Source organism: Xiphophorus couchianus, chromosome 9, assembly GCF_001444195.1.
Source record: "Xiphophorus couchianus chromosome 9, X_couchianus-1.0, whole genome shotgun sequence".
Classification (NCBI taxonomy): domain Eukaryota; kingdom Metazoa; phylum Chordata; class Actinopteri; order Cyprinodontiformes; family Poeciliidae; genus Xiphophorus; species Xiphophorus couchianus.
In genome coordinates this window covers 29,551,330-29,562,556 of record NC_040236.1, presented here as the reverse complement: position 1 = coordinate 29,562,556, position 11,227 = coordinate 29,551,330, and the positions used below count along the sequence as shown (strand labels likewise).

General features: G+C 38.5%; 1 protein-coding gene across 1 annotated transcript in view; it reads left to right on the top strand.

The window, feature by feature from the left end:
* Positions 1-2,880: 2,880 nt before the first annotated feature.
* The window catches only part of raver2 (ribonucleoprotein, PTB-binding 2), an 89,157-nt gene continuing 80,810 nt past the window's right edge, over positions 2,881-11,227 (top strand). The window contains exon 1 of the mRNA XM_028027611.1: positions 2,881-3,845. Coding sequence (XP_027883412.1) covers positions 3,564-3,845 — 282 coding nt within the window. The 5' untranslated portion in view covers positions 2,881-3,563. The remainder of the gene's footprint in view (positions 3,846-11,227) is intronic.

The window sequence follows — 11,227 nt, the reverse complement described above, 5'->3', positions numbered from 1 at the left end:
TTTATGTTGCGTCTGCAGAAGGGTTGGTTGATGTGGACCAGGGTTATAACAGTTTTCGGTTTTTCATTATAGTTTAGTTGGGTTAGTTTTAATTACTTTTCAGATGTTTCCTTGTTTTTATCAGTTGTTATTAGTTAAATATTAAGTTTTAGTTTAGTTTTTACTAGTTAGAATAGTATTTTTAATTTTTTCATACTTGGTTTTTTCAAATTGGTTAATTTTCAGGTGTAGAATTCGACAAGTGTTGTATTATCATTGTGTATACATTGATTGGGTATTGAATACTCAATAGAAGATACTAACTGACTCTGGTGTGTTTTCCTAACTTTTGCTGTTGCCATTTTGCAGAATAGTTTAAGCGGCGCCAGGAGAAGTTTGGAGTGTCGTAATTTACTGACAGCTGACATAAACTGCTTGTGTTGGGGGGAGGTGGGATTTATTTCACTTTAGTTCGAAAGGCTAATGAATATATTTATAAACATGAAAACTAAGGATGTTATATCCATAATTTCAGTAGGTGTTAGTTATACAAATACACAATATAGTTCCAGTGATAGTTTTTCCAAATTTATTACTGGTTTTATTTATTTTAGTTAACGAAAAAATTTTGTCAATTGCATTTTTTGTTATTTTGTTAATTTTAGTTATATGTAAAAACTTTGAGTTTTATCACAATATTTAGTGAGACTCATGATAACGATAAAAATCACGATGACAACTATTTATGACTGTGACTGCATGACAGCAATAATATCTCCACAAATATAAATACTGCTCTTGAAAAAATTGTAATATACTTGTTTAGGACAGCAGTCACATAAAGAAGTTTGATTTGTATCACTCACTGTATAACTGTGTTTAATCATTTTCAAATGTATTGGTATCAATGATACTCTCAATGTAAAAGCAGTGGAGAAAATAGTGAAAACTAACAGTTCCAACAACACAGACCATTTTTGAGTTTTAAACATCATTAATTGGAATTTATTGTGACAACGAAAAGTCTAAACCTTATCATGATGATAAATTTATCACGATAAATCACAAATGATACAATAAATGTCTACCACTAGTCTACAGACACAGCTGCAGATCATTTTCCAACCAACTCTTCCATTTCTGGAAGGAATGCAGGATGATCATATCCATAATCACTCTGTTCAATCTACATGCACATGTGCATTTGCTAATCTTCCAACTCCTCCACACAATGAGCCACTTTGACGTTCAAGGTAAACCCTTCCTCTCTCTCTCCCTCCCTCCCGGCCCCTCCTGCTCTCTCTCCCTCTCTGTCCTCACGCCCACTGAGCTCGTCCCAGGTGCCTGCTTTGCCCGCTCAGCCACTCAGCCCACCCACGCCCTCGCACTCTTCAGTCCCAGCGAGCAGCAGCACCAAACGTGTTCCCGCTTTCTTCTACTCCTCTCCACCGCCACCCACTCCAAAGGGCTGTGAATCACCGGCTGACACGCTGCATTGGCAGGGCTCTTGTGTTTTACACAGAGAACGTCTAACATCGCTTCTCCTCTCAGTTTGTGAAGCACAGTCCATTATAACAAGAGGCTGACTTTCTGCATAGGTAAAAAGCTTTGGAAGGAGGGTTTGCATAACCGCACCATGTGGGGCGTTTGCAGGCCGATGTGATTTATCCGTAACACTCTGTCGGCACGCATTTTGCCAAGGGACCGAGAGAAGAAATTAATTGTTCTCTCATGGAAACGTTGTTTAGCACTAAGTGGGGTGAATCATGCGTCTCCAAAAAAATCAGCCTGTTTAAGTGACAGGCAAGTCCTTGTTGTCTTTCCACAAACCCATTGCTCAGTGATTCATGTCCATCAATCTGTCCACCATCACTACTCACTGTAGAAGCAACACAAAGCCTTAAGCCGGGAATTTCATTGTCGTTTTTACAATTAAAATTGTCTGCTTCATCTCTTTGACCTTTATTTGCATCAATGTTATCCAGACCTAAAAGCATTTGAGAATCAACGACAAGACTTAAAAATTTAGAATCTCAGATGCTTTCCATGCAGTCAGACTGACTTGGAGGTTTGTTGCAGAAAAGAATGGACAAAAGAAATTTTCCAGATGTGTAAAACGGGAAAAGACCTGTCCCCAAAATACTTATAGCTATATTGGTTGAGAAAACATTGAGACACATCAGTGTCACAATGACGAAAAATTTGCTTTTATGTTCGTGATTCTCATGAGAAACTGTGTTTTGGTATTTTTAGTACTGAAAATGAAACTGAACAAACCAAGAGCCAAATTACAAACTTGCTTCATTTTGAAACAGAGCTACACACATTGCCCTTTCTTTGGCCTTTCTGCTTTGGAGTGGACTGAGTACAAGCCTAATTGAAGCGTTCAAACAGTCCACACACTGTACAGTCACTGAGTTTTAGTTACACTGGCTCAGCCACTTGGCAATGTGAGATCATTTTCACCCACTGACAACTGTGATTGTCTGGACTTCGATCTGCCAAGAAACACTCCACACAGATGGCGAGAGAGAGAACGAAGAGCCCGATTTCACCGTCTCCAAAAGGCCTCGGCACAATTGTGGTCTAAATATTTCCTAAGTGGGTTGATGTGTGCTAGTTGACATGCTTGTGTGTCTATAAGAATGTGGATGCAGCATGTGAATGTGAGTTTACAGCGTGTGTTCCTGTAAGCGACTCACGCTGCCTGCGGAAGCTACATGGGCATTGTGAGGACTCGGCAGGGAGCTCTGCTCCCCTTGTGTTTGCCAGGAGCAGATTTCCACCCACGGTGGGCAGGCAGGCAGGCTGGCTCAGTTGGCTGCTAGGTTGGCATTCACTGGATGACTTGGGTAGACAGGAGGGAAGGCACACAGGCATTCATAGCCACATAAAGCACACAGAGAGCAGGAGAGCTGTGGCGGCTAAAAGCAATTCTGCTCTGAATGCCTTTTTTCCCTTCAGAACTGTGCTGCTAGATGAGAATAAGAGCTGAAATGTAGACGTTCTGAATAGAAACACAAAACATTTTATAGATGCTACATGTGGTTCATTTGATTCGTCTTTTCTTTTTGCCTAAAATGAGGCTCAGAAAAGTTTTAGGTTGAATAGAAACAAAGGTGAACTCTGACTAAGCTTATTTGCAGTACACTGAACAGACAGCTGGGGGCGCAACTAGTTCGAGGTGCCAGCTGCAGAAATCAACTAACAATTTTGTTTTTTCAAACTACATTAAAAAACTTATTTTACTTTTTTTCACATAAGTCACGTTCATAAATAGATGCAAACACTGCAACATTAACCTGAATCATTACTCCATTGATTAAGAATAACCCCAGGCAAAAGAATATGGATTAAACTATTTAATAAGGGAGGTGACATAAAGTAAATATAAAATAATATATTTCCCTGTCCCTTGAAGGGTAAATGATTAGATCTGAATAGTTTAAATTAATGTTATTATTGCGTTTATTCTGGCTTGTTGGGACGCACACGCCTCCCACCTGCTCTCTCTCTTTCTCTCGCTGTCTATATTTCTCTACCTCTCTCTCTCTCTTTAAACACTTTTCTCTCAGCTTCCCAAGATGGCGGCAGCCTCGTCCATCCAGCCGCCGAGCGTTCACTCTTCTCTCAACCGGGATAGCGTGCTCTCCCCGGACATGGACAGCCCCGAAAGCCGGCAGCCGGAGGATGAGGAGGCGGCGGGGGCCGCCGCAGCGCAGCCCTCCGAGCCGGGCGTCAGCCTCCGCGACCTGCCGGACCTGGACCCGGAGGAGATCGAGAGGAGGCTGGCCAAAACTCGCCGGGAGCTGAGCAACAGGAGGAAAATCCTCATCAAAAACCTGCCGCCCGACACCTCCAACCAGGTACGCCAAGAGGAAACTGGTGCAAAAAGTTAACAGTGTGCTGTTTACTTTGCGTTTTTTGCGCTGCAGGGAGACCCGGGAGTAACTCCACGACTCTGAGGTCCAGTTTGCATGACGCTCTTTTTAAACAGCAAAATGTGAAAAATTATTAGTTTATGAGAAAGTCATTCATAAACCCCAGAGGTGATGCGACCAGACGGTTCCCCACCCTAAAATAAAAACTTTTAAAGCAACTTTAGGAATGCTAGTGTACTTATTCCAGAAAATAAAATAAAATATAATTCACTTGCCACTTTACTCACGAATGTTTTAAATGTGACTAGTTAAAGCTGGTCTTTTATTTTATTTTTATTTTTTTTGCAAATGTGAAAAAACAAAATCCATCTATAAAATTGAACACACTTAATTAAAAAGTAAATAAAAGGACAGATTAAGAGCTAATATCTGCAAAGTTTAGGGAGAAATCCTGTGTGGATCAGTGGTTAAAAGTAGTCATCTTCTAATTAAAGGTTGTAGGTTTGATTCAAACTTCCTCTAAGGTAGGCTACTTACTCCCAGTTTACCAACTGATATGTGTATAATATGGGTGTGAGTGCTCAGTATTTCCTACCAATGGGTACTGAAAACATAAAGTGTAAGTGCATTTTTCCATTTATTCTTCATTAAAAGGAGGAAACACCAGCTAGTTTTTCATTTCAATAAAGGAGCTAGTAAAATATGTGTGCAATTTATTTTACGCAAAGTGATGTATTTTAACTGTTTATTTATCTTAATGTTGACAATTATGGCTTAGAATTATCAAAAACCCCAAGCTCAGTTTTTCAGAATGTTAAAATGCGAAGTTAGACTGATGGGTAAAACAGATTTTCAGCAGAGAAATGTTACTTTACATGTTGCACCCTGCACAATTATGGAGACGACAGCAGACTTGACAGTTGTGCTGTAGCCTGTTGTTGATAACCTCCGTGAGGAAGGATAAGCCATAAAAACTCATTGCTGTTGAAACTGGCTGCCTGCACTACTACATCCAAACATAACAATGGAAAATAGAGTGAAAGGAAAAATTAGTGATAAAAATCTAGCACAAACACAGGAAATAACTGCCACTGTAAGACGTGTGGGTTACAAAGCCCAATCAAGACTGTCTTTGAGTTTTGCAAGCCATGGTCTGTGCCTAGAGCATCTGATACAGATGCTATGGGCTACAATCATTGGATTCCTTGTGCTAAGCTACAGCTGTCAGAACCAGATACAGCTATTATAGAGTGCCAGAGTCCGGAGAAAGAAAGGAGAAGCCAATAATCCAAACTGCTTGAGGTCCAGAGTGAGGCCAGGTCAGATGTTGATCTTTGATGGTGGTCCTAAACCACCCTAAACCACGGAGGAAACCCTGTATTTTCGCTCTAGATTTATACCTCTTGACCATAAGTTACTGTGTTTCCATTATGAATGTGTGCAAAACTTTGTCAATATTCCTCTAATGTTGAAGGCACAAAATTTCACAATTGGGTTGTTTCCATTTAATAAGAAACGTGATTAAAATCACACATGAAAAGTTTGTTCACGTGATGAGCCATTAAGAAATATGCCGCGCCATTATGCTCCAACTGCTTCTTGTCATCGTCTTTTTCATGGTTTGCGGCAGTGGCAACATCTGGTTGTTGATGATGTGGCTCGTGCGATGCGAGCCACATCACACAAGTGTTTTTGCAAAACTTATTTTGCAGTTTTGCAAAAAAATAACAAAACAATTTTGATACGGAAAAAAACTACCCCTTCCAAATGGCAAAACTTTTTATTGAAAAAAGAAGAGTGTTATTTTGAGATTGGCATCATTCTGTGAAGACAGTTTATTTTTGTAATTTCAATTTGTGTAACGTTATGGTTAATGGAAATGCAGCTAGTGAGAGTAGAATGTAAACAGAATGCTACATCCCGAACTTTTCTTTTTGACCATTCAGACATGGATCAGTTGCCTGTGTTAAGGTATTCTGAACTTCTTAAAAGTTGGAAATGGTTTCAGATCATTAAAAAAGTCAATAGTACGTGCCTCAGTGGAGGAAGTGTTAAAGTGACCTGAGTTTTCTCTGGCAGCACAAAGCGTACAGGATCATCCAGAGGCTCCTCCTCCACCTGTTGCTATTCACTGCATTTTTACTGGTTGTTAGGTTTCCATTTTTGTCCTGCTTTCACTTTATTCATTTTAGCCACCCCAAACTTTTTTCACGGGTACCAGGTGAAAAATGGAAATGGAAAATAGAGTCAATGTTTAAAACCGTTTCTTTCAGATTCCTGTAATTAAGGCCAAATCCACTCAATGTACACATATATATTTTACATGCACTTCTTTCTCTGATTTTAAAGACTACGGAGTGACTTCACTGTTTATAACTTCATGGCCTTTCTGATTTCCCCCGCTGAGCGTCATTCATCACTTGTGTCAGCATGCAGGCCTCCAAGAGGCAGCGTGTCGAGCCTGCGCCGGTGGCATGTGTTCCTTCAGGCTTGTAGCGCCAAACATTCTTCCTGAGGCTCGCTGCCAAGGAGAGCCAGCGCTCTGTCGGAGCGTCGGTTCGTGTGCACAAGTGCAAGGAGAGATGGAGTGTGAAAGAGCGTGACTGCATGGTGTGTGTGAGAAATGACAAGAAGAGGGGAGAAAAAGGGAAAAGTCGCTTGGATTTAGATGAAGCAGCAGATGTGGAAATCTTTTGCTTTGTGTTATCTACATCGTTCATGTGTCAGGCCGAGTTTTGAGAAAGGCAGAGCAGCGTGGAGTCAATTCAAAGGAGTCATTCTGACTTTTTGACGTTTGTCTGCGTTAGTTTCAGCTGGTTGTGGGTCTGTTCAGATGACATGGGCTTTAGTTTTACAGAGGAGTTTGTTCAAATAGAAATGCTCTGAAGAAAAACAAAAAGAACACCACATTGCAATTCTCAAATAGTGAACAAAAACTTACCAAGATTTTAAAAAGTCGGTTCAAAATCTGTTAAAATGTGTCGTCATCTTTGGTTTTAATGAAAGAAAGTTGTGAAGTGACCATTGTTTTCTCAGTGTGTGAAGTGTAGTGTAATACTATGCAGTGAAGTTCCAACCCCGACTGTTTGCTACACACTGCTGGTCAGCAGGCTGAAAGAAGACTACTAAAGTTTGGTCATACTTTGGATGGATGTCCAAACTGAATGTTGAGATAACAGTATAACTGGTAGTACATCAACTAATTTGAATTATTTTATGTCTTTCTGCTCTGGTTTAATGGCAAACATTAACCCCAGATAAAAAGAAGTCTATCAAATTACTGGGGGAAAAAAAATCATTCTTTCATGTCAACGAGAAGGTTTTATTGTACATGTTTCCTCTGGTTGGCATTAGCTGGTTTGCTAAATAAAAACTTGTAGTTTCTTAATGATTTCACCACCTTAACTCTTTTTTATGTTATAAAACCTGCTATGCTAAGTTTAAAAAAGTGTAAATACATTCTAGACATAGAGCGTCTGAATGTATGGTACATAATTAGCTAATACTTCTGTGCTTCCATACAGCTCCATTTCTCCCATTTAGCCACAAACCAGGGAGCCCTCTGCTGCAGACTGGATAAGTGTGAGTGCATGGTACAGTATGTCAAATATATGGTCTATTGACAGTCTTCATCTCAGAGAGAGGTGGGGGATGGGAAAGAAGGACGAGGAAGGGTTGGGTTTAGAATGAAAATGAAGTAACTTCGTGGGAGCTATTTGGTGGTGAGGATATGAGTCAAATCTTTTTCTATAAGTACCTTTAATAGTTTTCTAATGATTTATTAAAGCACTCTGAGCAGGGCTATCATGTTTGTTCCCCATATGTGTATTATTTCTCAAGTGCTCATTAGTTTAGGTTATTTTTGGCCACTATGTAGCAAAATTGAATTATATGAAATTCCAAGTTGGTGACTGTTTACTGGTATATGTTATCACCAAAACTCTTGATGGATCCATGAACCATAGATTAAATATTTGTACTGTATGTACAAAATGGACGTCATCATTGCAGAATAAATAAATTATTACAATATATCTTTTAAATTTGCTCATCATGTCTATGAAGAAAGTATGGAGTTAAAGTAAATTGCTATTCCAGGAAGAACTAATATTGGGAAATGAATGGCAACATTTCTGGTCTTTATTTTTTTATTATTGTCCTGACACAAACAAAACACAAAATTCTCAATAATGATATTTTATTATATATTATTTAACATGCTTAAAGAAGCATGTTGTATAGTCTTAATAACTTTTTAAAACTAGAGATTAGTATCTTTATGTAAAAGATTTTAAGTTACCTATTGGCCTGTTAAAGAAGCCTCTTCTTTAGCCGTTAAATATTTTACATTGTGCTCCAACTTTAAATCAAGTGCCAACGGATTAGGAAACAGGATTTAACCTCATGTACTGGTAGAAACAGAAAAAGTTGCTTGACTGTTCTTTAATGAGTTTGTAGTAACTAAACTACTAAAAGCTGAAGGTTTCTTTAATGACTTATATATTTTTTTCTAAATCAGTTCCATATTTATATATTTTTTTTCATGGTTGATCTAATTCAGCACTGGAAGCAGACGTTTCCTGGTCTAATTATTGAAGTTTTAATTATTGATGCCATATGCACAGCTCACTCTGCCTGGCACAGTGGGGTTACAGTGTGAAATGTCTTCTGTAATTTTTACTGGAGAAAAAATCTGATCAATTTTCAAAACAAAATGTTTGGTAGTATCTGATATCAGACAACTGAATCAGCTTAAGACTTGGTTAGCAATGACTGCTGTGGAAAATTGTAATCAATAGTCATATTGTTGTTTTAGACATTGGACATGGAACAAAGAATGACACATTGAATATATTCAAAGTCAGCTGCTGATTAAATTCCATAGCTGTTTTTAAGAAAAATGGCTGAGATGAATATTTTGTGTCAACATCCTTTAGAATGTGCAAAAATGATGAGGTTTAAAAAAAATTGCCTGCATGCAAATGCCTGAATAGACCTTTATTATTCAATAACACATTCACATTTGGCGGGTGGGCTCTGATCTCATTGCTCCATGGAAATGCTTTTCAACATGTCATGGAGTGATGATTGCGTTTCTAACCCCCAAATCACATCTGCCACATGTCAAGTGTAGAGAGGGTCTCTGACCTCGGAGCCCCAAGTGCCTGAAGAAAACCAAACTCATTTGTGATTCATTCATTGCATAAAATGGCACTATTACCAACATATTACATCTAAGGTTGATATAGTTCGCCTCCATCATGACCAGACATGCATAACTTCTTTTTGTTTTTCCTGGTTTGCATAAAAATGTATTTCATAAAATGCCAGCCTACTCTGTAAATATTTAGTTTTCATATCCATAAAGCTATATATAAATAAATAGTAGTTGCTTACATAAACTTGTGTTGGTTGGATCCAAGTTTGACCTTTACATGTTGACATGTTCTACACCACGAGTGCGTGTCCAGTTGTTTCTGCATACTGCTAAGCCCAAATGTATTGAAATGGGATAAAGCATTAAGTTCAAACACAACTTCCTCCTCTCTATCCTCCTCCTCCTCTTCACTTTACATGCTGGGGTCCATCTGTGTCAGGAGCAGATGTTCAGGCAGTGTGCAGCTCCTGACAGTGGGCAGCCTGCGGCCCCTTTTCTTACCTTTTGAGTCTGTGTGCTCTCGCTTTAATTGTACCTGTTTAATGTGGCAGAGTTGCCTTGAGGTTTTGCGTGTCTTTTGGAATTGCACACATTTAAAAATACACCTGTCATGGTGTATTCTGAGCCAAAGTGTTATCTTAAAATTGGATTACAGGATGTGCAAATCTGAAAAGTGACTGTGTAACCTTTAGACAGACCAGTGAAAAAACAGTTAGATGTTGCAGTTTGGAAGAATTTCAAGGCAGTCTTATGTGCAGTAACCTGTTTAGAGAAACTAAAAGGATTTTTTTTAAAAACATATGTCTGTTGGAGAAATCTACTAATCACTGTCTGTATCACTTCGATACTTGAATGTAAACATGTAAGCATAATGGTGCATAATGATCAGTCTATTATGCTGATCATAAACTGTCAAATAAGCAACATTTACTCTACCATCCCTCTCAACACAGGTGTACCTCAAGGCTATGTGCTTAGCCTAATCATCTTTGTATGCATAACACGTCACAGTCTTTCCTTGAGTTTGTAGGCGATACAACCACTGTAGGCCTGGTCTCTGACAAAAACCAAAGCGGCCATGTAGAGAGGTCCATGTGCTGTCTAGTATAAAGAAGAGAGAGGATTGCACATTTTAAATCCTTCATCTACTCGCTCTTGACTGATGGTTCAGTGCTTCACAGTAAAAAACAAAAACATCATTTTCTTTTTAAGATCTTTACAAAGACATTGGCTGCAAAACATTTTTTAACCACCACAGCATAAAATTTGTCTTCACACTGTTTTGTAGAGTGTGTTTTTCCAGCTGCACTGCTACAGGCAGACGGAGCCTGCAGCTGATAATCAAGACACCAAAATGGATGATGAGGTTACCACATCCGAAGCTTGAGGACATCTACATAGCTTGTCTGAAGAGCTGGCCAAATGGCATCATTAGTGGCTCAACTCACTCTGGACAATCACTTTTTTCACTCTTCCATCAAAAACAGTTTCTCGCATCAGAGGTCGCAGCACCTTCTGAACCTCCGCAGCGCTCGGCAACGACACTTTGATCTTTGAACCTTTACATATTGTACTTAAAATCATGTGTTTTAATGTCTTTTGACAATATTATCATATTTAGAATTATGTTTCAATGTTTTTGTCTTTGGAATAACAAAGACAAAATTCTATTCTGTTCTGTTTTGTAATGTCCACAATGGGATTTCCCCATATGATGTAAGTTTATTTTAATATTTTGGATAATCATATTCAATTCAAATTTATGCACAAATGTACAATGGAGTTCTTACTCTGTCAGTCATCAACAACAAACACAATGCCTAAATAGATAAGGTATTTATAAAAGACCAGATGTAGAATGTAAACTAAAAAAACAGTTAAACAAATATGGCAACAGGAGATGCTAGCCATAACATCTCCCTTATAATCATTTATAAAGGTCCATAAATAATTATGGGCCCTTATTTATGGTGCCAATAAATAAGGGCACTGTCTTATTTATGTTTCATGTTTATAAAAAATTGCATTATTATCTTCTTATTAAATTAGCAAATTGCAAGGATTCTCGCATACATTGGCCATCTGTTTTCTTCTATCATTACATGGTAGCTAGTGATGGACCCGTTAATAATAACCTCGACCTTCTTGCATTTGTTCAGTGAAAATCTAACATTTCTTTCTGTTCAATAAATGTATTAAAACTTAAAAC